The sequence below is a fragment of the Balaenoptera ricei genome, chromosome 18 (assembly GCF_028023285.1).
Source record: "Balaenoptera ricei isolate mBalRic1 chromosome 18, mBalRic1.hap2, whole genome shotgun sequence".
NCBI lineage: Eukaryota > Metazoa > Chordata > Mammalia > Artiodactyla > Balaenopteridae > Balaenoptera > Balaenoptera ricei.
The window spans coordinates 16,342,906-16,370,370 of record NC_082656.1 but is presented as its reverse complement, the minus strand read 5'-3'; the positions used below and the strand labels follow the sequence as shown (position 1 = coordinate 16,370,370).

General features: G+C 49.1%; 2 protein-coding genes across 7 annotated transcripts in view; both read right to left on the bottom strand.

Moving 5' to 3' along the window:
- DHRS12 (dehydrogenase/reductase 12) overlaps positions 1-9,198 on the bottom strand; it is a 37,322-nt gene extending 28,124 nt beyond the window's left edge. For 3 of the 6 annotated variants that reach the window (XM_059903238.1, XM_059903239.1, XM_059903237.1), the window contains exons 1-3: positions 9,086-9,198; positions 4,834-4,967; positions 2,703-2,785 (exon numbers count right to left, since the gene is read on the bottom strand). In XM_059903238.1, coding sequence (XP_059759221.1) covers positions 2,703-2,785; positions 4,834-4,967; positions 9,086-9,141 — 273 coding nt within the window. In that variant the 5' untranslated portion in view covers positions 9,142-9,198. Of the gene's footprint in view, positions 1-2,702; positions 2,786-4,833; positions 4,968-8,699; positions 8,773-8,980; positions 9,049-9,085 lie in introns of those variants that run through there. The other 3 variants (XM_059903240.1, XM_059903241.1, XM_059903243.1) reach the window with 3 other exon arrangements.
- Positions 9,199-21,452: 12,254 nt separating this feature from the next.
- TMEM272 (transmembrane protein 272) lies at positions 21,453-26,718 on the bottom strand. Its single transcript, XM_059903417.1, is given in 4 exon segments — positions 21,453-21,565; positions 21,568-21,799; positions 26,441-26,600; positions 26,699-26,718. Coding segments are annotated over 4 exon segments (525 nt in total).
- Between the last annotated feature and the right edge of the window lie 747 nt (positions 26,719-27,465).

The following is a 27,465-nucleotide window of genomic DNA, read 5'->3' as shown; positions in this document are numbered from 1 at the left end:
GTGGGAGCTGGGGGAACATATACTTCGGAAGCCACGCCGTCCACACCTCCCCGCCCCACCGCGACACAGAGCAGATCAGGCGCGCCCAGGGAGGGGCACATCCTGTGTTGAAACGCTTGTTGATCACTTAACCCTTACAAGACTGTGAGGGGCTGTACTGCCTCTGCCCTGTCAGTCTCCAGCTCCCAGCATGCTGCCTGACACGTTCACACTCCAAGAGATGTTCAAAAATGAACAAAGTAGTATCGCCCCTACTTTTCAGATGAGGAAGCTGAGGTCCAGGGAAGCTAAGCACATTGCCCCAGCTCACAAGGCTTCGTGAGCGCAGAACCGGCACTCAGATGCGAGCCCCGCTCCTGCCCACACACCCTGATGAAGCTGGGCAGTGGTGCCTCTTCACACACAGGAAGGGGCAGCCGATCCCGGGGAAGAGCGGGGAGGACGCGCTGAGTCAGGGAAACCGCACCCGCGGGGAGGAGCAGACGGGCACCCCCGGCCCCGGACCCTCAAGCGCTCAGTGCTGGCGGCCACTTACAAACACACAAGAGGAGAGGGTTTCCCGTGGGTTTGTGAACGTGAACGGGGGGAGGCCGCAGGTGAAGGGCTCCCACTCCCCCCGCCCCAGGAAACATGCTTGCCCCCCTCTCAGCACTACCTCGCAAAGACGGTGCAGCTGGACATAAGGAGGGCTCAACAGCGTAAACAGCATCGTGTCCTCTTTTTCTATACAGATCCACTTTGTAAAAAAACATAGCCCAAACCAAAGCGGGCCGGAATCCAGGCAAAGCCTCCTCTGCCCATAGCCTGAGATTAGTATTCCTGCTGCATCCTGCAGCAGTACCACTGAAAGTTATCAGCAGGCAGACAGCCAGCTTTCCATCTTAAGAACTGCAGCCCCCAGATCGCGGCTGCCCTTGCAGACGTTAGAGGAAGATTTAGAGACCCTCGAGCTCGCAGCCAGCCCTAAGCCTCCAGGAGGAATCTGACGGCAAGAGGCTGCGGAGTCTGAGGAAAGTCTCTTGCCTTGAAAACGTTACTTCAAGACGTGGAATAACCTTCATGAGCAGAGGCAAAATAGTCCATTCTAGATTGGGGCATTTGTTTTCCCTTTGGCCGTGGCCCAAGCCGGAGGGCGCGGGGCACTGTCCGCCCCTCGGCTGTGGGCAGTTGCTGGAGGGGCAGGTGCACAGGACAGAGGAGGAAACTCCAGGTGGGGCTGGAAGCAACATGCTCTGGAGCGAAGGCGAGGGGCCCGTGGTCACTGCCAGCCAGCCCCCTCCTCTCCACTTGACACTGGGGGTTCAGGGGCCTCCATCGGGGCCGGCTCCCCGGGGTACCACCTGCACAGGTGCACAGACCCCACAAGTGGTCCCCGCTTGTTTTTTATTTTTTAATTCTTTTTTGATTACTCATTCCTTTCGTTATTACTGTGATGATTTTTAAGTCTCCTAGCAATAACACTTCGGACTTTGGAACTGTTACCTTTGTTCTTATTAGAGATTCTACTGTGTTACACAGCCAGAGTGCCTTCAAGGGGGAATTTTTTTTTAAATTACGTTTTATTGGAGTACAGGCCCCGCTTGTTTTAACGCTATGCCTTCGCCGTCCTCCAGTTCTTAGGCTCTTAACACCAGGGTCCCACACCTTCGCTTTGCACTGGGCCCTACAGATCATGTAGCCAGTCCTGGTTCCGACTCTCTCAGAAGAGGAAGCCCACAAACCGTGAGCCAGCTCTGAAAGCTCTCGAGAGGAAGTGGCTCTCATCAAGGCCAAAATGTCATTTGTTGTCCCTCTTTATCCGAAGACCACTGGGTCAGTTTACAGCTTGGCTCACCCTGAGTCACCTCTGATGTGTCTCACTGACGTGGCCTCCCTCTGGGGCGGGGGACTCCAGCAGTGCCACGTCCGTATCATGTCTCCGCAGCAGGCACTGATGCCTTCACGGGGCGTGGGATCAAACCTCACTGCCCCCCTTATCCCGAGTCCAGCCCAGACTTTGAAAAGCGCAGCTCAGAGGAGTGAGGCGGGGGTGGGAGGAATTGGGAGATTGGGATTGACATATATACACTACTGATACTATATATAAAACAGATAACTCATGAGAACCTACTGTATAACACAGGGAACTCTACTCAATGCTCTGTGGTGACCTAAATGGGAAGGAAATCTAAAAAAGAGTGGATATGTGGGGACTTCCCTGGTGGTCCAGTGCTTAAGACTCCGTGCTCCCAGTGCAGGGGGCCCGGGTTTGATCCCTGGTCAGGGAACTAGATCCTGTATGCCGCAACTAAGAGTCCACATGCCACAACTAAAGATCCCGCACGGGGCAATGAAGATCCTGTGTGCCGCAATGAAGACCCAGCACAGCCAAATAAATAAATATATATATATATATATTTTTTTAAAAAGAGTGGATATATGTATATGTATAACTGATTCACTTTGCTGTACAGCAAAAATAAATAAAATAGAACAGAATAAAATAAAATAAAATAGGACCTCTGTCCTGAAACACACTGAAAAAGAAAAAAGAAAAAAGAAAAGAAAAGCGCAGCTCCAGCTCTGTTGGCTGAGGCTGCCTCCCAAGCGGGAGCACAAACAGGCCACTGCCAACTCGGGGAGCGAGGCCAGGAGTCCAGCCCCCTGCGCTGCGGACCCTGCGGGCAGGAACCCCCCAGCAGGAGGGGCACAGAGCAGCTCACCTGGTTCCCGCTCTCCCTGATGATCTCCCCTCTGGCACCTTCCGCTCGGTTTTGATCTCGACAAACCAGGTGAACTGTGCCACCTGGTGGAATTCAACAAAACCGTCTGTGAGGGAGAGCGACAGTGACAGCTATGGAGACCGGCTTTTCCAAGTGAAGGACTAAGACATACGGGCTCGGGCTTCCCTGGTGGCGCAGTGGTTGAGAATCTGCCTGCCAATGCAGGGGACGCGGGTTCGAGCCCTGGTCTGGGAGGATCCCACGTGCCGCGGAGCAACTGGGCCCGTGAGCCACAACTACTGAGCCTGCGCGTCTGGAGCCTGTGCTCCGCAACAAGAGAGGCCGCGATAATGAGAGGCCCGTGCACCGCGATGAAGAGTGGCCCCCACTCGCCGCAACTAGAGAAAGCCCTCGCACAGAAACGAAGACCCAACACAGCCAAAAATAAATAAACAAATAAATAAAAAATTTAAAAAAAAAAAAAAAACGGGAGAAAAATAATTAAAAAAAAAAAAAAAAAAAAAAAAAAAAAAAGACATACGGGCTCACAGAAAGAGTACCTGAAACGGAGACTATTCTGGAAAATCTAGACAGATGGTCCCCATAGTCAGAGCAGCAAATGTAAGAGACAGGGCGATCTTGGAACCCGTCCTGCCTACCTGAGCTGACTCACGGTGCACCTGGGACAACGTCCTGACTTAAGGGTCTGAATATATCAAGGATAAGAAGGGTCGGTTTTTGTCATACCTGCATCCCTAACATCTCATAGAGTACCTGACACACAGGTCTCAACCTAGCTGCACTTTGGACCCACCTGGGAAGTTTTTAAAGCTCTAGATGACGGGCCCAGGCCTGCGTATCTTTTAAAAGCTCCCCAGGGAGCCTAATGTCGAGCCTAAGTTGAGGAGCACTGACCTAATATGCAGCAGGAACTCGATAAATATTTACCGAATGGCTGAATCCATAAATGGCACTCAGACTATTCCAGCAAAAGCCATACCGTCATCCATCAAGGCTTATTTAAAGGGGACTTGCCTTGTCTGCGGCAGTTAAGAAGTAAGCATTATGGAACCTGCTTTCTTCACCTAAAACAGCTACTTTTTAAAATAGGGGCTGTTTCATGAGAGGCTACACGCTCACCACATAACCAGCCCCTCTGCTTTATCCTCTTCCCCACAACTCTTCAGAGTACCTCCCAGGTGCTGAGATGCAGTTAATCTTCCCCCTGACTTGGCAGATAATTAAATACAACTCCAAATGGTACAATATTCCCCTGGAAAATGCCTAACAATTTTAGAGAAAAGAAAAAATCTCGAGCATCTTGAAAAGTGATAAATTCCCAACTTATTTCCCCAACTTCTGCCGGAACATCCATTTTTCCTGGAGAAGGGGCTCTGGAGAGACACGGCAGGCTTTTCTAGCCACCACAGTGCCATTAAGTGACCCAGGGCAGTTGAGCTCATGCAGGAACTTCTGGCATTTACCCGGAGGAAGACTTCAGCTGACTGAATAATTTACAGGCACCCAGAGAGGCGCTTCCCCACACCAAGCTTAGGGAGGAGAAAGAGGAGGGTGTCTCCAGCTGCTCGAAACCTGGAGGCTGGACACCAGGAAGGAAGAAGGAGGTTCACTGCACGCCCCTCTCCCCTTATTCTGGGGGCTCTGGCTCTTAACCAGGGTCCACAGCCAAATTGCGAGGGCCTCCCAGTATCCTTCCCACCCCCGACCCCGTTCTTGTTGAGAAGACGGGAACTGGAGACCAAGTATCCAGGTGTTTCTTGTTTTAACGTTCCACTGGTGATTCAGACGCCTAGGGTTGGCCGGAGCCCCTCACTGTTCTTAATCAGCAAACACTGACCTGTGGACAGGACCCCAGCTCTCCTGTGAGTTAACTGTGTTGAGAAAAGCCTCCTCCAGTCACTCGCTCTGTCCGCCTCTAGCTTGAAGCTCACCGCACAGCCCAGAGCGCTGGCAGCGGCGCCGATCAGCACGGGGTCAGTGTTCAGGGCTCCCGGCCGTGCTGGCTGGGGCCCTCCTGACCCTCCTGTGACACAGGGCACTCTCCCCGGCGTGGAGCGGCCACGGGCTGGCCTCGGGGCCCAGTGCACACACGGGTTAGCAGGCTGCTCACCTCGCTTGGCGATCTCGAAGGCAGTTGCTTTTCCAATGCCGCTGTTCCCCCCGGTGACCATGAAGGCTCTTCCAGGGACTTGGACCTCCAAGTCATCAGGGATGAAGTCCTTGGATGCAGATTCATAGCCACTCCTGGAAGCAGCAGAGACACAGGAGGAATGGCCGTAAGTAGCTGGGAACACAGTCTCCCGTGGGGAGAAAGCCTGATTCTGCGCTGGGCATCGTGCTCTCGCCCGGCACATCGCGCGGCCCCTTGCTTCCTGGGCTCCCCCTGCTATCCTCCCTGGTCTCATGAACACCCCCATCTTCTCCAGGCCTACACTTCCTATACCATTAGCTTCCTGAACTGAAAATGCTTGGAGAGTCCAACAATTTGGTGGCCAAACTACCTTTCTCTGACTGCCTCTGATACCAGGAGGTGCCCCCACCCCAAAAAACCCTTTGATAGATAGAGGTGGTTTTTTTTGGCCTTTTTCCCACGGTGAGGGGAGCAGAGAGGAGCTTAAGAGACCAGGAACATCATGCCTACTGCACCGCAGGACAGGTGTCTCTACCCAGGTATAGAAGGACCACGGCGAAGTGGGTAGATTTGCATGTAGGGAATGAAGGAGGGGGCAGGTGCAGTTATATGAGGGCTGCATGCCTTCAGAGGAAGCAAGGCTCCTTCAGGGCCACAGGGTGTGTGCTGCACAACTCTAGGGGGCGCCGTTCCGATCACGGTGATGAGAGATTCGTATCTGCATCAGGACAACTTTCTGCCACATGACAGCAAAGCACATAGAGAAGGAGGTGCTTCTTCTAATTTGCACAAAGGCATCATATTGGATAGAAACAACCCTGAGTTCCGTAACTGTTTCTCTCTGCTTTTTGAGCTTCCTCTTCTAGCTTTACTGTCCTAGTATTCCCCAGTTACAAAATTGGCTGAGGGGAGTGGAGGCAGAGCGGAGGGGGATTGGCAGGAGGAGACCCACAGGGCGGAGCTCTCCCCACACACCAGCAGGCTGGGGTCTCAGCTTGTGTCTCTCACGCCAAGAGCTGATTCCCTGCAGTGCAGAATGCAACTCTTTCCCCCAAAGGTTCTGGAAGAAGCCCAGTGCCCTCCCCGCACCCTGTTTACACACAGACTGCCAACAGCTGGTCTCCTGCCCCATGCCCTGGCACAGCACAACTGCCAATTACATGCCTGGACACTGGTGAAGAGGGCCAAAGAATGTTTATGAGCTTGGGTCTGGTTTAGCCACAGGGGCGGTCACTGCCCCTGGTCTCACAGTCAAGAGACCAGGGAGAATGTTCCTGCTCTCACCATCTGTAACTCGCCCAAACATCCAGGGCAGCTCAGAGAATGCCCTTTCCATTGCTTCTGCTGTTAGTGGGCCACTTAGTGGGGCAAGCAAGACTTCTGACTGTTCCAAGGCCTCCTGAAAGGCTGACTTGAAACTAAAAATAATATCAATCATAAGGGCTTTGGATCAAACAACTTGGATTTAAATCACAGCTCTGCCTCTTAACAGCTGTGCCATCTCATGTGTTGGCTTAACCTTTCTGAGCTCCTGTCTCATCATCTGCACAAAGGGGATAATCAAAGCTACTTCTTGGGCAGCCTGGGTGAGATAATGTATGTGAGGCATTTATCACACACTTGGAATAAATTAAGAACTCAATAAATAGTAGTTGCTATCATTATTACTAGTATTAATAACGACATGAATACCTTTCACGTTCAAAACTAAGCTCATTTGTCCCCCCCCCCCCACAGCCCCCTAGCCCTTCAAATCATTAGGGACTTTGAGAGTAATTTAAACTATAACCAAAGATGAAGCTGGAAGATTTGTTTTTTCCCACAGGTCGGGGTCCCAGGATCACTGTGAAGAGATTTTCTTGCAGAGGAAAGAGGTTTCTCAGAAAGAATCAAGGGCCAGGGAGTCAGTAAATAGGGGCCCAGGCAGGACAAGGCACTGGTGGGGAGCAAGAAAGAGCTTTCGAAACCACCACAGGGCCAGAAGAAGAGCAGGCCAGAGAACATGCCCCAAGTAAATGCCCCACAGGGACCCAGCCCCGAGAGCCCCCTCCTCCTGGGGCAGGAAGCTGAGAGGCTTTTCTCTGTGACACACAGCTAGAGGAGACCTTAACCTCTGGGCTACCACATCGATCCTATTAGAGACTTAGGTTTGCTGAGGACGGCTCCTGTGGATTAAACCTCTTCCTCAAACTCCAGGCTGTGAGCCAGTTGCCAAGTGGGTGGTGCCAGGCTGGGCTAAAGGACACGTCATACCTCCCTTTGTCCTTTGCCTTCAACACAGGGATTCCATCCTGATCCCGTCTGTTGTTAACATAAGACGACTTAGTTTTTTTTGTATCCTCCCACCCTCTTTTTTTATCTTTATAAACTCTTGATATCAGTCCTTATTTTTCAGACGTAGGGAGACATAAATGACTTAGCCAGGGTCATGAGATGGTAGGTGATAAAGCCCAACACCCCAGCCTAGGGCACCTTCTACGTCACCAGTGGTGCTCAGAGTGGCCCCCAGACAAGCAGCATCAGCATCACCTGGCAATCTGTCCGCGGAGTCAGACACTCCAGGGTGAGGCCGAGCAATCAGTGAGTGGTTTCACATGCCCTCCAGGTGACTGTGATTCAAGTTGAGCAACCACTGTACTTAGTGTTTCCTGAACCCCCCGAATATAGGAATCAAGTTCCCCGGCAGGCTTCCCCCAATTTATCCAATATGGAATTTGCTAAGGTCCCACCCACACATGCTAGGAGCTTAGGAGTCAGTTGTTGTAGCTGAACTACCCCCTGGTAATTCTTAGGTTTGGGCAAGTTTAGGAAACTGTAACTAGGTCCTGCTGCCTAGAGGCCCAATATAAGGAAGCTTTATAAAAATCCTGGTGTGCCAAGAAATAACACTGTAAACCCAAACTACAGACTCTCAAGTTGGAATCAAAGTAAGGTGTTGTCTTTCCCTCCAATTCACTAAACACATAATAGCAGGGAAACCCGCCTAAGTTTGCGCCCCTCCAACTTCACGGAAGAGTCTGGGGAGAGACTTTTAGAAGCCTGCTTTCCTGGGGCAGGAAGCTGACTCAAACTTTTCATGCTGCATTCTGTGTTAACATGGAAAGATCCAGCAAATGGTGGCCACTGCCTGTACACCCCTTTGAAAGAGGCGGCCACGGTATTCACCTAAATTCAGTGGGTCAGGGTTGACGGCTACACTTCCCACATTCTCTGCAGCACTGGCCCCTGAGGAGGGTCTGCCCTTTTTCCAAAAGGATGTGGGGTGCAGAGAAGGGAGCAGCGGTAGCTGTCTCCCCTTCAGTGATGCCTGGAGTCCTGGTATGATGGAAATTTGCCCGGGCTGCCTTAGGAACTGATAAAAACCCTAGTGCAGGGAGGAGAGGAAGCCGCCTAGAGATGACTCCGAGGCACAGCAGAAACACCTGTAGGACTTTTAACAAAGTGTCTGTCTAGGCCCCAGGGCACATCAGCCGAATCAGAATCTCTAGGGGGAGGGCCTGGAAAGTGGTATCCTAAATTCTCCACTGGTGATTTCTGATTTCAGACAGGGGTGAGAACCACTGCGTAAGCCTAACTAATTCTAAGATAAAAACCACCTCTCCATCTGCCAGAAGTGGCCACCCCTTAAAACCACAGCGAGGGCGATCACGGGGCCGGTGGAACCATCCAGCACCGTTCAGCAAGCTCACACTGGGTGCAGAGCCGACAGTCGCCCTGAAACCCGCGCCCGGAATGTTCCAGCTGGAGGGAGAGGTCACAGTCCACAAGCCGCAGTTGATGAGTGAGGAAAAAAACACACGCAGGAAAGTACTAAACAGAATCTCGACTAGCAGCTCAGAACTAACCGCGTCTGACGCCGAAAACAGCCCCACGGAGCCAGTATCGGAGCCCGCCCGGCAGGGTGCCAAAGGAACACCCGGGAGGCTCTGAGGCGCCTGGGCCGCCTGACGTCAGTGGGTGCGGCCTGCGCGGCAAGGCCCCGCCCCCGGGCGCCAGGCCCGCCCCCGGGCGCCCGCCAGGTGCGGGGGTCGCTCCGGCCGCCGGTACATCTGCCAGCTAGCGGGCGCCTCCGTCGCTTGGTGGGTCCAAGAGATCGCGGGGAAGTCGCGGGCGCGTCCCCGCTAACCTTGCTTGAGCGCGCCGAGGCGGGCCACGTGACAGCCGGACGGCCCGCCCCCCAACCGGCAGCACCGGCCCGCGGCCCCCGGCGCGGTACCCTCTGCATCCTTACTTGGTGTATTCGCGCAGGCCTTTGGCGAACCACACGGCGCTGCGGTAGAGGAGCATGGTCGGGCGGGCGCCGCACGCAGAGTCTCGCGGGCCCGCGGGCCCGGTGCCCCGGCCCCGCCCCGCCCCGCCTCTCCCCGCCCCGCACCCCAGGCCAGCCAGCGGTTACATCATCCCAGTTACATAAAAACCGCGGCCTTCGGGGCTTTTCTCCACTGGGAATGCGACGGGGTCTCTGTACGACGTGGAACGCCCCTCCTGCCCCGGCTCTGGAGAGTGCCCCCTCCAGCCCCAGGCTCAGAGGGCTGGGCCGGGGGTCGGGGGGTGGGGAGGGAGGGCAGACCGTGCTGCGGGCCGCGCTGAAGGTCCGCATAGTCACCTCTGGGTCGAAGCCGGGCGTCAGCACGTTTTGGGGGTATGACTAGGATGCAAAGATGGCACCGAAGCGCACCTCCTAGAATCTGATGACCCAGAAAATCGTGTGGAATAAAAGCGATGAGGCTTACTGATCCTAAAAAGATGTCTTCATCTCATGGGTTTATCATAGGGGTTACTGAAAAACTAGCATTTTCTAAGTTCCCACCTACCTTACTTCACGAAATGCCCCCAGTATCTCAGCGGAGGGACATGGCCTCTTCAGCGGGTGCAATAAGTCAGGTCAATAACATGCACAGTGACACGATTGTGGAGAGGCAGGGCTGGGTCTCTCTCCCTCCGGAGAGGCAAGTCTGTCTCCAAAGTACAGACTTGTACCACTAGTTCTGCAGCATCTTGCAGTGCCAGGGTGGGGCCCTTTAGCTCCTCCAAGTCTTCATCAGCGTCCCCGATCCCCCAAGGCCAAATAAACATACTGTGTTAGTTAAAAAAAAAAAAAAAAAAGCATAGTGGCTCTGTCAGCCTACATCCTAGACAAGTCATCCAGCCCCTTCTGGGCCCCATATGTAGAAATCGGGCACCCCTGTCCACATCTGACCTCCATCTCTAAGTCCCAGTTAGGAAACCTCTCTCGGTTAAATTCTGTACTGGTTTACCCAACTCACCCAGAGACTGAGACACCCTTACATAAGATGTGCAGAGACCAGCTGGTTTAATGGCCTCATTACCTAGGATAGACGATATAGGATCACTGCCCCCTCCCAAGTGGGCGTGTATTTAATGCAGAATACCTTTTGAAACAAATTTCCCCCGGACAGCTTGCTCCTCTGAACAGGACTGTGAGGTTCCACGGCATTGCTCTTATTTTTGACAGAGTGATGAAAGGAAGTTTAAACAAGTGGCCTTCTGTAAAGCCACCCAGCCTGGTGTGACTTTCAATGCCAGTCAGGTTAGATCGGGAGAACATTTTGGACCCCCAGAGTTACACAACTGTGCTTTGTACACTCTGTGTCAGTGATGGAAAAGGTATCAGTCGGCTCTGAATCTCTCCCACCACCTCAGGAAATGTGCTTTTGGCTCACAGAGGGGGTAAGAAATTCTTTTGAACCACACAGTGTATTGAGGATATCAGCAGCACCTTGCAGTAAAAGGGTGGGTGGAAACCCAGCTCTCTCAACCTGCCGTGTAAACCCCGCGATGCTGCAGACCTACTCCGTTCTTAGTTTTCTTGTTGGTAGAATGGGAATGAATATGCTCACTTCATGGGGTTGTTGTGATGATTAAAGGCATTCGTAAAGAGCTGAGCAAAAGGCCTGGTTTCATACGGGGTGATCAAAAAACGTTCACTTCCCTCAAGTTTTCTTCTCATTCTTTCCCTCCTACGCTACCCCCATGCCGTGTACATTCCATCCACGTTCCATGAGTGCATGAAGCATGTAATGTTTATCCTCAAATCAACAAGTATCCACTAGGGACTGCATTGTACACACTTCATAGGAGGTTTTAAGAAAAGACAACCCTCATCTCAAAAGGGAACTCCACTCTCCCCTGGATGACAAGCAACATACACACAAAAAAGAAACAAAGGACAGGATGGGATTAATGGGAAAAGGGTCCAGTTTAAGTAGGAGTTAGCTGAGCTGGATTTTAGTTCTGTTTTGTCACTGATTCTCAGTGTTACCCTGGGTAATAGTGATAAAATTTATTGACGGTTTAATATGTCCAAATATTGTGGATTATCTCACTTAATCCTTACAATGATCTAGTAAGGTTGTTCTCACTATTATCTCCATTTTACAGATGAACAAACTGAGACTTAGAGGGTAAGCCACTCGGCTGAGGTCACAGTAAATACACGTTGGAGCCAGGACTGGAGGCAGGCAGTGGGATTCCAGAGCCAACAGACTCTCACTGGACCGTACTGTATGGGGCAAGTCACTTAGCCTCTCTGGGCCTCAATTTTCTCATCTAAATGAAAAGGAAATTAGATAGATGACATCTGGGGCCCCTTCCAGCTCTGACTTTCTATGACTAATAAGAGAATTACACAAAGATGTTAAATAAGTTAGGCCCAAGGTGCTTTTAAAAGAGCCACATCCAGTGGGTGTAGCTGCTTCATTTCATGTGGGTAGAGAGCCTCGAAGATATTTCTTCTGTGTCCCTGGTTCCAATTTGCTACTCAAAAGCCACACAAAGAAATCATCCTCTAAAGCTTGCTTCTAATTGATTTAGAGCCCTGAAGCTAATTTTGACCAAATTGGAAGAAGCAGAAGGTGAGGACTGAGAAATCCATAGCTTTCTGCACAACAGACACACATGATGGGAAGTCTGCGTGTACACACACACACACACACACACACACACACACCAGTGTTTGCATCTCTTCCACTGAAATTCAGTACCAGTTCCTCCAGCCCAGTTGTCATGGCAACACCAGCTGCCAATGAGATCATGGAAGACAAGGTTATAATGGCAGTGGTGCCTTAATATTTTACCTGGCAAAACCACTTAGGTAATAAGCTGAATAACCATAAATCATAAATCCATGGGAAGCCCAGGCGCCGCTGATTGTACGTGTTTAGTGTGCAGCTGGGGGTGGGGAAGAGACATAAAAGCGAAGGGAAGGGAACAAAAAGGAAGGAGGGTGAGGTGGAGGTTGGGGAGGAAGGTCTCTGATGCTGATCCCTGTTTCTCCTCAGTGTCCTGACCCTGTCTGTACACGGATTAAGGAACTGGTCTCTTCCATATTCACGAGAAGGGATGGGCGCTCCCAGCCTTAATCGCAAAAGGCTTATAAGAAACCCGAGGCTGCCTCTTGGGGTTCACACTAAGGGAGGAGAGAAGCAGCCCAGGGATGACATGGCAGACAATGACCCACCCACACGGGCACCCAGCGGGGGGCAGAACCCCACTCAGGACCGCCTCTCTGGTTGCCTCCCCAAGTCTCTTGATGCCACCAGTTTTACAGACTCGCTCTCCCCTGGGGCAACCGTCTGCTGCCCATCTGAACCAATTCCCTGAAGGGCAAATCCATGGATTTAAGGGTGTCCTTTCTTTCACAGGAAACTAATCATGGGGCGGAGGCCTCTGGTAAGAGATCTGTCAGTGGGGAGAGAGACTCTGCTTACACCAAACACCCTTTGGTGCCTTTGAATTTTGTACTATGTTCATGAATTACTCATTCAAATTAAAAAACACACAAAGGCGCACCTTCTTTCCCTAGTCCTGTCCACCTTCCAAGAACCAGGCACGTGGACGAGATGGGCCACGGGCAGGGCAGTCGTGATGCCTGGGTCGATCAGTCACCCTGTTAACGGAACTGATGAAGGAAATGATTTCCCGCAGACGGGGCTTGTGTTGGTCTGAAAGTCTCACGCAGTCTGTTTCTAGGGCTGTCGTTTCCTGGCAGACAGGTTCTCAGTGCAAAAACAGTCGGCCTTCTCCGGTGGGGCTCAGGGGCCAGAGATAATGCTCTGATGCTCTGAGGGGTTGCTGTGACTCACCCGGACCAATGCTCCCTGTACCACCTGGTTCCCACTGCTGGCTCGGGAGAAGGGCCACCAAGGGACAGGGAGAAGGCGGCAGACACGCAGTGGCAAGAACTGGGATCAAGAGTCAGAAGACCCGCGCTCAGCTCTGCTGCCGCTTCACAGGAGACACTCCACCTCTCCGAGCCTCAGTTTCCCCTCTACACTGCACTATAAACCACCAGTCCTTGAGGCATAGGAGTGAGGGTGAAATACAGGACCTTTTCTCTTATTTAACAAATACTTATACTCTACTTGCCATGTGCCAAGCACTATTCTAAGCTCATTTCAAATGAGTAGACTGAGGCACAGAGAATTTCAAGGTGTGTCCATGATCACACTGGAACCTACAAAGTACCAGAGCCAGGATTCCAACCTGACAGTCGGGGTCCAGACCCCACACATTTAACCCCTTTTCTGTAAGGATGGGACACTTCTCCTGGTGGCTTCTCTTCAGTTTCTTCTTTCAGTCACTTCTGTGGGGCTGGAAACTTCCTCTATCATCTACCATCCCCTTCCTCTTTTGGTTGGTTGATTGGTCCCTGTGTTGACTGGGTGGTTGCAAGTTCACCGTTCCCTCCACCAGCATCCCTCCGCACCCCCCACCCCCCCCACCCCCCCCACCCCCGCTCCCCCTAAATCAGAGACACTCAGAGACTGAAGGCGGGGCACTAAGACCTCAGTCAACTAAGAGTGAGATTGGGCTGTTGTGAGCCTGTGAGCATGTGTGCCCTTACATATGCGTGGAATGTCTAAATGGCCCTGCCCTTGCCAGCTGTTTAATCCTGGGTGATTCCATCATTCTGGGGAGGCTTGGAAGGATTGAGGAATACATGATTTTATTTACATATTTTTAAATTGTGGTATAATATACGTAACGTAAAATTTACCATCTTAACCCTTTTTTAAGTGCACAGTTCAGTGGCATTAAGTACATTCACACTGTTGTGCAGCCATCACCACCACCCATCTCCAGAGCTTTTCATCTTACAAAACTGAAACTCTGTCCCCATTAAACATTAACTCCCTCTTCCCGCCTCCCCCCAGCCCCAGGCAACCACCATTCTGCTTTCTGTCTCTATGAATTTGACTGCTCTAGGGACCTCCCGTAAGTGAAATCATATAGTATTTGTCCTTTCGTGACTGATTTATTTCACTTAGCATAATGTCTGCAAGGTTCATTCATGTCGTGGTGTGTGTCAGAACTTCCTTCCTTTTCAAGGCAGAATATTAGTCCGTAGTATGTAAACACCACGTTTTGTTTATCCATTCATCTCTCGATGGACACTTGGGGTGTTTCCACCTTCTGCCTATTGTGAATAATGATGCCGTGAACACTGGTGTACAAATATCTTTTCAAGACCCTGCTTTCAATCCCTTTGTGTATATACCCAGAGGTACAATTGCTGGATCATATGGCAGTTCTATTTTTAATTTTTTAAGGAACCTCCATGCTGTTTTCCATAGCAGCTGCAACATTTTCCATCCCCACCAACAGTGCACAAGGGTTCCAATTTCTCTACATCCTCTCCAGCACTTGTTATTTTCTGGGTTTTGCTGTTGCTTTATAGTAGCCATCCTAGTGGCTGTGAGATGGTATTGCTCTGTGGTTAATTATTACTTTTGTTATGTATCTTAAAACATGTTTTATAATTTCTGTGATATTCAGGTGCTGCCTCCGTCTTGTGTTCATTGCGTAATACAGCTTCTTAATCATACACACACGCTCACACACAGATGCCCTGTTGGAAGGATAATTTGCTTCTTAGGTATGTGGTTTTGTGGATGTGAATAACACAGAATCAGTTCAACTTCTTTTCTCTCGCGAGCTTTAATCCACTGCTGGGGACCGCTGAGTTGCCCTCGAGTGGGTCACGTGCCCTTGATCTAATCGGATCCTTAATCATTTCACAGGGAGTTTGGGTTCAGTCAGGCTCATTTGTTTGGCACACGAGGCTGGAACTGACAACTACTTTGTCAAACTGAGCTCTCAGTTGTTCATTTGGCAAAATAAAATGTCAAATTACTAGTTTTTCCAGTTCGATTCACAGAAATGATCTCCCTGACAGTTACAGAGAAAGTGCCTATTTAAATGAGTCTTATGTATATTGGTCATTTTTGAGGCAGGTCTCTTTGCGTTGATGATGGAAAGAAGTTCTTGATTTATAAGTGGAAAAAAGCAGGTTGCAGAGTAGTTAATGAATAATGTGATGTAAATTGTATAAAAATCACATATTTATGCTTAAATATATACAGATATGTTCTGAAAAGAGACTAAAAGATGAATGCTGGTGACCTTTCGGGGGCCTAGAACTAAGAGTTATGGTAGGGTTTGAAATCTTTTACTTTTTATTTTTTTAATTTTTTCATACAAATTTTTAATTAGTAAACTAAATGATCACATCACTTTTTAACTTAATATGCATATTAGCCTTATATTACTTTTTAAAATTAATTTTTATTGGAATATAGTTGCTTTACAATGTTGTGTTAGATTCTACTGTACAGCAAAGTGAATCAGCTATATGTATACATATATTCCCTCTTTTTTGGATTTCCTTCCCATTTAGGTCATCTTTTAAGTTTTTCTAGCCTTTGACACTACTTGAATTTTCAGCCATAAGCGTGTATCACCTTTATAAAGAAAACAAAGTTTTAAAACAGTCATTTTAGGCAAATAAAAGGGCTTATAAAAGGGACTATACTACTGATATAGCTCCTGCCTCCAGCTGTGGAAAAATAGCCCTGTCCTGAAGTGGCAGAGCCTGAAGTGGAGCTTCACTTAATGTGATGTATTGTGGGAGTGGTCTCAGGAGAAACCAGAATGCAAGACAGGGAGGAAGGACAGGGAAAAGGAAGAAACTGGGAAAGGATGTGGCTTCTGTGAAGTCTGGCCTGACCCCCTGGGGAGCTCTGGCACATAAATGACACCAGAATTTGACCTGCCCTGAAGCTGGGATGCCCTCTTGTCCGGATCAGTCCTTAGAAATGGATAACCGTGTGTGTGTGTGTGTGTGTGTGTGTGTGTGTGTGTGTGCGCGCACGTGTGCATGTGCGAGCGTTTGTGTGTGTATACGTGTGCATGTGCAAGGGAGTGGTAACTCATGCACAAGCTTGCTCTACCCAACCAAGGAAGGGCACCAGGAAAGGCTGCAGGTGTGCCATTAGCTTCAACATCTGCTGCAGCTGGGGCGGCCCCACTGGGCTGGCACGAGGGACCAGGGGAAGCTGGGCCACAACGCCTTGCCCCAGAGGACTGGCAATTGAACTGAAACTGCCTTCTTTATAAACACACTTATAAACTGTAGACTGATTTGCAAAATGCCTTTTTTGTGTGTGTGGCTATGGAAAAGTACAGGCTACAGGACATTTTAAAGGCTGAAATATTAAAGTAAAGAGAGAAAGAGTGAAAAAAAATTTGTCTTGGAAGAATCCAATCAGACTGCAAGATTTTTGCAATTGTGGGGAAAATCATTGACAGGAGCTCAGTGCTGTCGACCAGGGACAGAGCTATTCAGGGAGGAGACAATGAGTGTTCTCACCTGGATAGCGCTGGGTGCTGGGGGGGGCGAACTTCATGGACAATGCATATCTTATCATTGATTACATCTCCTTTGCTGACTTGGTGGTTGAGAAAGTTCAAAGCCAGACTTGAATCCAGGACTAAGTAACCCAGGGAATATGGCCAATGAATACAGGCAGGGATTGATCTTGGAGGGCATATTGCAAGGCGTAAAATTTCATGGGCTGCCTTGACATCTCTGAGCTTCGGAGAGGCCCAAGGGCCTAGCTGAGAGTCCCCTGCTTTCACCAGATCTGCCCCCCGCCCAGCGGGGAAGGCTCCTCACCCGGCTGGTTCCCTGATCAGTCAGACTGGCCACACCCCACCCTCTCGGCAACCTCACAGGCTTCACCTCCCTGCCAGCCTGTGAAATTAGTCAGACAAACCAATCCCATCCTCCTGCGGAACTAGAGGTCACCCCACCCTCTTGTTACTACAAAGCGTGACCCCTTACAGCCCTGGTTGTTCGCTCTGCTCCTGCACGCAATCCCCACGTGGCATCACACGGCAGGCCACGTCCTCCTCCCCAGGCTGTGAGTACATGTGACTCAAAAAAGGCTGTCAGTCTCATCTGTTCAATGTCAGGTGCTGTGTGTTTGGCCACCCTATTTAGGGCCGGGAACCCCTCTCTCACCAATGGAATGAACAGGAGGTGATCAGAACAGAGGGCTTTTGAATCATGAGACTTTTCAGGAGCTTGCTTAGAACGTGCCATATATGTGAACCCTTAATACCACATCTGGTATGGTACAAACCTGCAGAAAGTACCGGTTGCCTTTTCTTTTCCTATGAAGTGGAACTATACTTCCGTACAATGCAGTAAGAAAGTTTAAACTTTAAAAGCTCACTGATCTAAGGAAGCGTTCCGGAGCAAACAATAGAAGATGTATTTGAAAACACCCCACCTCCTGAATGTAAGTTGGTACAGCCACTACAGAAAACAGTATGGAGGTTCCTCAAAAAACTAAAAATAGAGCTGCCATATGATCCAGCAATGCCACTCCTGGGCATATATCTAGACAAAAATATAATTCGAAAAGATGCATGCACCACTATGTTCATAGCAACACAATTTACAATAGCCAAGACATGGAAACAACCTAAATGTCCATCGCCAGATGAATGGATAAAGAAGATGCGGTACATATAGACAATGGAATATTACTCAGTCACAAAAAAAGAATGAAATAATGCCATTTGCAGCAACATGTATGGAACTAGAGATTATCACACTAAGTGCAGTAAGTCAGAAAGAGAAAGACAAATACCATATGATATCACTTATATGTGGAATCTAAAATAAGACACAAATGAACTTTTATGAAACAGAAACAGACTCACAGACATAAAGAACAGACTTGTAGTTTCCAAGGGAGAGGGGGTGGGAGAGGGATGGATTGGGAATTTGGAGTTAGCAAATGCAAACTCATATATAAAATGGATAAACAACAAGGTCCTACTGTATAGCACAGGGAATTACATTCAATATCCTGTGATAAACCATAATGGAAACAAATATAAAAAAGAATGTATATATATATATATATGTGTATATATATATGTATTTCAATTTAAAAAAGAAAACACCCACCTCCTATTTTCCTTCTGCTAAATAGCAAAATGCTGTCTCCCAAGATATCCAAGATCACTTGGCTGCTATGACACCAGCTGACCTGAAAACTGAACTATTGAAATTCGATCTCTATAAAAGAGAGATTTGCTTTCTTCTTAGTTCCATACTCACACAAAGAAAACTTACCACTAGAATCAATAAGAAGGACTTTCTGTTTACTCATTTTTCTAGAATCTCCACTACAAACCCATCGATCCCCCTGAGGATTATGAGTTCCATGGAGCAAAATCTGCCTAGAACAGGCCCCTGATGGTTGTCGGCTTCCGAGGGGAAAGTCTGCACTGTGGTGACCCCACTGGTTTAAGAACAAATAGAGTCCCAAGGCTTGGAGGAGCCTCTCCCCCAGGGCACTCCGGAAAGGTGCTGAGGAACAAACTGACCAAGTGTATTTCATCAACATGAAAATACCCCCAAGGAAATGAAGCACAAGATTCAGTTACACAAAAATGGAAGTTACTGACCACTTTGCCTCTTCTTACAATAAGCCAGACGGAAATAACATGAAATACTGGAAGTAACGTCATATTGCCCTCATGGTCACCGCCAGGATGGGACCGTCCTGGATCAGTCTGTGCCTCTTGTGTGGCCTGAGGGCACATGTGAGGTTCTCTAACCCATGGAATCAGCATCAGTGGGGACGCACACATCAGAATACCTGTGGGGATTCAGCATTTTAAACAAATCCGGGGGTAGTTCTGATGTTCACTGAGGTCTGAGACCCACTAGCGTGGCTGACCCCAATGGAATAATCCCATTTTACCGCATCCAACTGCCATCTCGATAGATTCAGGCAAGGAGTAGAATCACGATGGTTTTTTTGCATGACGCCCAATGTAGCAAATAGAATTAAGTGACTTCAGTGTACACTTTTTTTTTTTTTGCTGCAGACTTTTCTCAGAAGGGAACAACTGATTATTCCTCCTAACCGTGTGGATCTCTTCTTTGAGTTTTCATAACATCCAGAAAGTTCAGCTGTTACCTTGTTCATTTCCCCAGAATACCATTGCCCTAGGACGTTCTGCAGAGGAGGGGTGGCCGTGTTTCGGGTCAGCCTTGGTGCTTCAGTCTGCAGGTATATGCAGTGTAGAACGTCCGCACTCCAGGGCCCTGCCAGTGATCACAACTGTGGGCTTGCCACGCTCATCTTCTATCAAAAGCCCAGATGAGGGAAATGGTACTAATGGAATCAGTTCAAGGGCCAGCAGCCCATCACTTCCTACACAGTTTGGATGTCATCTCTGGATTAAGCCAGACCTTCAGAGAACCATGGTTGTGGACCATTTGCCTTGGCCCTGAATGGCTTTCTGGAAATGCGCCTCGTCATAAGCGTCTCACCATCCCTTGAGGGAGGCCCTGATAAATTACCATTCAAAGCCTGCCAGCGTGTGGGTATAGCATACTGAGGATATCATCCCGAGTCACTCAGTGTGCCCTCCGCAAAGTCATGCACAGGAGGTCTCTGGGGTTCATTCATTTTATTGCTGGCCCAGAGAACTGTTTGGGTCCCAAGCCCATGGAGCACCTTGCCTGCCCACAGACCCTCTCAGGCCCCCAGCACGGAGAGGGCGACGTGCGGCACGACGAGAATGCATTGGGGCATCACAGATGAGGGCAGGAACTGCAAGCTGCAAACCCTCTGATCTTCCTTCACGGCTCAAGTGAAAAGGAAACTAGAAAGTACCCAGAGGGACAGGGGTGGAATAAGGGCTCTCCCCTCTTTAGCCAGCAGAGGGCAAAGCTAGCACCTTCTTACCTGGGAGGAAACCAGGACCAAACGTGACTCCCGGTGACAGATGTCTTCAAACTCGATGGAGATGCGCCATGGGACTCATGGGTCCTTTTCTCTTAAAGCCACGGGGAGGAGTGAGCCTCTCTTGCTTTGAGCTGACACGTCTGATAAAGGAAGGTGCCCCACACCGGTGGCCACTCAGGGGGTGGTTTGATTATGAAGTACACACACACACACACACACACACACACACACAGCAGCCCAGCTCCGTGTAAAGACAGACAGAAGCGGTGACACATGACAGAGTCTTCCTCTAGAACTCTCTAGCGTAGGGGCTCCGCCCACCCCAGGGGCTGACACCCTGACACGGCACCCAGCTCCCAGGAACCTCACCTCACAACGGGGCGAGAGGCACGCTAGCGGTGGCTGCTTGGTGTCATCACGGACTTCCAAACAAATGGATTTACAGACTTCCAAACCCTAGCCTGGCGTTAAGTAGATTTTCTACTGTAGAGTATTTAAACTCAGAGACCAAAAGCACCTACATTAGCGACACTGCAGGCAACCCAGCCAAAACACACTGAACTGGTTTATGTCATCAGTGAATCACAGAGATGTACACAGATAACCAGGGAAAGCAGCAGACTCAAGGCCAAGCAAAGGATCTGCAGTCGCACAGAACACGCTGTGAAAGCGACACTCTCTCTGCGGGCCAGACCACAGCTCCGAGCAGGAATCTACTTCCTTGACCTTGGCAGATTTTACAGCTGTCCTTGGGAGGCCCCAGCCGTCAGAGCAAACGCAGCTGATCTGGGGTTGGGAGAGATGCTCCTTAATTTTCCCCAAAGGCAGGTAGATTCATTAAATAAGAGCACTATTCTCCTTCTCATGACAAAAGTCATCATAGCGAGTAAAGCTGTGTCTTGTTTGAAAGTCCATGCTCTTTCTGTAACTTCAAGGTGCCCGTGGCTGAATGACAACCCAGCAGTAGCAGCAGGGACAACAAACCTCTCTCCCCTAACAGTCACTGCAACTGCAACTGTGATTTGAGAAGGTCTCCCATTCTTTGCCTCATCCCCTCAAAAAAAAAAAAAACCCTTTGAAAGCTCTTATGAATACAAAATCCTCACTCTGAAAAGAGCAAAGGTGTCTTTCCTAGACCCAGGCAGGCCAGCGTTTCTTTAGCCTGCTAGAATACTCAGCATTTTGGTGGATTCTTAAATGCCTGCAGGGAAGGTTTTATTGCTTTCACAGCGTGCCCTTCTCCTGCAACAGTGTGTGTGTGTGTGTGTGTGTGTGTATGTGTATATGTATGTGCATGTGTATGTGTGTGTGTGTGTGCCTGTGTTTGTGCGTGTGTATATGTGTGTATGTGCCTGTGTATCTGTGCATGTGTATATGTGTGTGTGTGCCTGTGTGTATTTGTGCATGTGTATATGTGTGTGTGTGCCTGTGTGTATTTGTGCACGTGTATGTGTGTGTGTGCGCCTGTGCATACTTGTGCATGTATGCATGTGTGCGTGCATGTGCCGGAGGGGCTGGTTCTCAGTCTTCCTCGGCAGCAGACCTCCACCTGGACCACGCGTGGACACAGCTGCTGCCCAGCACAAGTAAGCCCAGCACGAGGACCCCTACCGCAAAGAGGTACAGGGTTTTTCACAGTAATCCTGAGGCTGCTGGAAAGGGGGAACAAAATCTGGCAGGTAAACAGAAAAGACCCAGTAATTTCCCAGAAAGAACCAGAGGAAGAGGAAGAGGCTGAGGAGGAGGTGGATGTAATATTTGTGCGTGTTCTGCCTCTAGGGATATACATCGTCGTCATGGTCATCAATCACCACGGCCTTGGACAGAAGCCGCCTCATCCTGGTGGAGTTGTACAGCAGGAGAGACACCTGGGTCGTGGTAGGGAGCCAGGGGTTGGAGGGCAGAGCAACAAAGGAGGGGGAGGAGAGGGGACAGGGGGAGGAGATAAACAGAGAAAGATTCATTAGGAAAAGTGCACACACTGGAGTTGAGAATGCTGCCAAGGAGTGAAATTTCATTTTGAAGAATTAGAACTGGCGAGAATGAAGGCATCAGTCCTTAGCACCCTTGGTGACATCTTTTATAGATGTGTGAGTTGCTTTGGACAAGGGACTCGTTGACTGAAGTTCATCTCTGCACCCAGAGTTTCCCTGTTGCTCTGGTTTGCTTCCTTAGCCTTGAGGTCAGTTCCTTGGCGTCCCCTGGCTCCAGTGACCTGCTCTGCTTCCCTCCAGTGACCACCCCCTGGATCTGGTCATCATCTGGAAGTGCCCTCCTCCCCGATCGCAACTAAATGTTAGTTGTTTAAGCTGCCCGGTCTGTGGAATCTTGTTAAGGCAGCCCGAGCTGACTAATACAGACACGAAGTGTTTTTAGGCATATTGTCCTATGTAAAACAACCCTATGGAATGTACACCACTTTCCTCACTTTAGAAACAAAGGAATTGAGGACCAGTTAGGTGAACGAGTTGGCCAAGGTCACGTCGGTCAAAAGTGGAAGAGCCAGAGTATAACACCAGGTGTGTCTTCAGCCAAAGCTGGCAGCTGCCCTTCCCACCAAGCCCTCCTGTGTCTCTCAGACTCAGGAGGAGTTCCACTGAATATCCTCAGGCCTCAGGCTCAATATGTTGAAAACATAACTCGATCTTCCATATCCATTTGGTGACACGTCCAAGCTAGAAACCAGGGATGCTCCCAGCTCCTCCCCCGATATGACCAATCAATAGCGACCATGCTGGGTACACTTCCAGTAGTTCTCCCCCACTAGAACGGAAGGGCAGGGTCCAGCTATGCTTGGCTCACTGCTGTACACCCAGCCCAGCACATGTGTGGGGTGTGGCCCATTAGAGAAGTCCTGTGCTTGACGTTCCAACAGTATGGGGCTGCTCCTCATCTCCCTGCCTGGACTGTGTGCTCACGCTATCCTGGGGCCCCTCTGCTCCCCAGCCTGACTCTTTCATAAACATCCAGACAGGTACCACCTCCTCCAGGAAGGATTCCAGTATCTCTCTTTACTGGGTTAGAAATCTTCTTTGTGCTTATCTGTATTCTCTTATTTTCTACACTGAAAAGTTATCACTTATGAAAGATAACGAAACCTAAGTGAAGTGATTAGGCCAGCGTTTGGCCTGTATGATCTCATTTAATGCTTATGCTAACCTAGGGGCTGTATATTATTATCCCTGGTTTGTGGATGAGAAAACTAAGGCTCAGAGAAGTTAAGTCACTTCACCCAGGTCCACAGTGAGTAAAAGGATGAGATGGATGTCGGTCCACACCTCTGACCACCATCTACACCATACTACCCAGGTGCTTAAATCAAAGATATTAAGTCACAGGGGTTTTTTCCTAAACCGGGAAAGTGCTCCCAAATGGTCCAGTTGCCCAGGCTTTCTAGGAATAAGATCTGTAGCCTGGCTGGGAGGCAGAACATAAGAAAAAGGAAGTGAGGGCTTAAAAGGGTCCAGAGAGCCACTCACATAGAGCTGATGCATCCAGGGAGGGCTTCCTGGAAGAGGGGGTATATTCCGAGCCCCTGTGAGCAGGGAGAGGTGGGAGTGGGAGTGGCATGGCAAAGATGAAGGGTGGTGGGTTTGGGAAACAGGAGAAAACCAGTTGGGAGGAGCAGGGCGGCCGAAGAGAAGGACTATGAGCTCGGGCAGGCGAGGGGTGCACAGGGGCTCAGCCATTTACCCCGTGGAAACCCAAGAGAAGCAACCTTTCCGCTTCAGTTTCCTCATCTGTAAGCTGGAGCTGACAGCGCAGCTCGGGGTTCAGTTACTCAGCACCATTTCCCTTCCTAGTAGGGTCCCATTCCCTGGGGGCTGGCCCCCACTGTCACGTGCATCCCAGGGCCTGTCCTCCCTGGAGGCGCCTTCTCCACACCAGGGTCAGCCTGGCACCCAAGGTCCAGGGACCTAGCCACCTTCCCAGGACTGGTTTGTGGGCACCTGATGCCAGGAGAGAGGAACTCTCTGGGGTTCATTTCACTTCACTGCTGGCCCAGAGCAACTGCCCGGGTCTCACAGCCCAGGCTTCCTGGAGCCACCTGGTTCTTTCCTCTTTCACCAGCCTTTGAAGTCGTGAGCTCTTTTAACAAATTACCTCTCAGGTTAGCCAGAGCTGATTTTTTGTTCCTTATATTCAAAAAATCCTTTCTGATACAAGGACCTGCCTCAAAGGGGCATTGTGAGAACTGAATACGTTCAAAACGGGGGCCAGGCCCTTAGCACGGCACCTGGCACGTAGTAAGTGCTCATGGGGTGGTAGCGATTATTACTAAGAAGTGGGGTCCTGGAAGATGAAATGGAGTGTTAGGTAGACAAACGGCCACTAAGTCAGTGGTTTTGAAACTTTCTTTCAACACGGTGCTCAGTAACAAACACACTTTACGTCACAGCCTAGTAATCGGGTAAGCGTATGTCCTGGCTGGCTCAGAGAGGTGCCAGTTTATGCTGTTTTCCTGGCGTGATTATTATTAAAGCCCCCCTGTACTCTCAACAGTGTCCCAGTTGGGATGATAAATTACTTGGTCAACTTACCAAACACACACGTGTGCGTGTATATCACACGGTACTTATCAGGCACTCTAATATTTTCTATTCTATTTTTTTAAAGTGATCACAACCTACTAAATTCATTTCATGATCTTCTAATGGGTCATGATTGTCAGTTCTCTTAGGTGACCCTGGGAAATGTCCACCCACTTCTCTTCAATACAGTGCAATACGGTGGTGCCATCTGATGCATTTCAGAGATGCTGCAGTGTTCCGAGGGGGTTAAATAGAAAGCACTGGCCTCACTAGTAAACCTCTCTGTCTGGGGATTCTATAAGCCTGTTTGCTATTGCTCTCATGGTTATGGACTCACTGTGTATTGCCTCGCTTTGATGAGCACAAAAATTTAATTTGGCTTCAAACAGTTTTAGATTGCCAGGAAAAAAATCAATGCTGCTTATTAGGGCCCCGGTGTGTTCATTAAAATAAATTACCTTTGGGTTCTGGGCTGGCTTTCATAAAGGAAAAGTTTGCCGTTATTGAGAGGAATAGACTCCATGGATGGTAGTATCTCTAAAGGAAAGTTCTACCTTGCTCTACCTGATCATCACGTCCAGTGAGAGAGGGTGGGGCAGAGGTAATTACTGCTGAAAACTTTGCCCTTGTTTTGAGCACCTCTGTGGCACTCAATCCATCAGAGCTTTCTTCTAACACTCTGGGGCCACATATGCAGCCCTGTTGATCTAAGAGCCGTTGGGTTTCCTTGGGGCTAAACAGAGCCCCAGGTAGATCCCATCAGGATGTTAAGAGAAAGGGTCCTATATTTATACATTCCAGAACATTGCCCACCAGACCGCTGCCAAAAGGGGAGGGTATTTAACAGTGAGGTGATCTCAGGCACAAAAGGCTCCAAACACTTGCTCCAAATCAGACACGTTTCCCAAGACAGGATAGAGCTTGTGGCTACTGATTGCATATGAGAACAGCCATCTTCAAGACATTCCTTTGATGTCTCAGATCAACATCATGACCAGTGCCACTGGGCAGCCTCTTTTGAAGGCCCCAAGCACCAGAAGGAAGCTGACAAAGAAATCAGACAATGGGTCCAAATGAAATTTTATATATGGCACTCGATTCTGTTTGTGCGTGTGTGTGTGTGTTTGTGTGTGCGTTATTGCTTCATTCTTATGAAATCATTTTGGAAAAACGGACACTTGTGTTTTCTAGCTTTTGATATAGAAAGCTTTGAGGTGGGCTTGGATGTTTGGGAAGGGTCACTAATAAATGGAGGTAGACCTAAGGTATTTTAGACCTAAGGTATTTTAGACCTAAGGTACTTTTGGCAGGTGTGACATTTCTGTGGGCTTGGAATTTTGAAAACTTAACTGCAGGCTACGCAGGACCTTTGATATTCCTTTTTCCAACACTTTTCCTGTTTCAACATATGTCAATACAACCCATGAGCAAATCACCTCCCTAGACTGATATAAGCTTGTGAGTCACAGACATCACCCCCAAACATCGGAGTTTAACGTTTGATTGATGATTGCAGCTAACAAATTCCACGCTAGTCAGTTGAGAACTAGGAGCTATGGTTAAAAACAGAAATAAGAACTGCTAAAATCAAACACATTTTAACCAGATGCAAACTCTACTGCCCTATACAGGAAACTTTTTTAAAAATAAGCACAGAGAAAGGCCACGATTACGGCTGAATTCAATGGTATAAGTAATTGGCAGTCGGTAACTTCTTTGCATCAACTGTAGTCAGACCAAAGCCACAACTTAGCACATTGAACTGGGGGCAGCAGGAGGGAAGCTCTGGGTGAAAATTCCTCACCTGGAAAAATCCAAGTCTCTGCGGCAGGTCTCAGGATCCACCTGGCCCTGTCGTTTCAACAACGTTGCGCTTAGGGGAAGCTGTTCTGTTAGCAAACAATTAAAGGATGCATTCCACAGCGCCTTAAGTTAAATTTCAACAAGAACTACAAACAACTGATAAATACACATTACCTTTAAGGCCCCGATGATCCCACCCACTAGCAAGTATAGAGGAATGAGGGGTTGTATGGGACAGTCCTCCAAAAACTTCATTCCTGCAAAGGGGACAGAACAGAAAATTGAGAGAAATGTTTTCAAGAACACAATGCCGTTAGGAAAATGAAGTAAATGTCTACAAAAGCCAAAATGTTAATGACACAAACTGAAGCTCGACCCCTGCTTAGGGAATCTGCTCAGTCTCCCAAGCCGCCCAATCTTCAGGATGCTTACTGGACAGAACGGCAGTCCATCGGACATCAGAGCTGGGACCAAGGTCACTGCACCACTTGTCTGGATATTAACTGGCTACAGGTATGCTCTGCTTTTATGAAAACAGTGAATGACAACCCGTGTTTCCAATCAATGATTCATTTTACCAAAGGATCCAAAGAATCCCTTTAAATATCCAGGCTTTTTTTTGGCCACACCGTGCAGCATATGGTTAGTTCCCCAACCAGGGACTGAACCTGTGCCCCCTGCAGTGGAAGCACGGAGTCTTAACTGCTGGACCCCCAGGGAAGTCCCTATCCAGGCATTGTGCTTAACACAAGATCCAGTTTATGGGTCACGTTCCCAAAATGCATCCACTGTGTAATATAAGGCTCCCATTTACTCTGCTTCCAGGGCCCACAGGGCAGGGATTTGCCAGAAGAGGACACTTCCTCCGTGTGCAGAATCCTCTGCTATATTTGTTGCAGGCAACATATGATCATCATTGACCGATTCACTCACCCAACCCCAAGCTGGGACATGTGTTTACTGACAAATCCTTAGTCACCGTATTGGGAAACTACCAAACCCACACCCTCTCTTATGGTGATTTTTCTCGCCATAGCAATGCTTTCTCTCTACTTTCCTCAGGCCTTTGTCTCTTGGCCTATTTAACCAATGATGATATGATGTATTATTTAAAATATAAGAAAGCAATTCCCATTTCCCTCAGTGACCAGTCTGGCTCCAATGAGCAGCCTTCGGATGGGTCCTAACACATGTCTTGG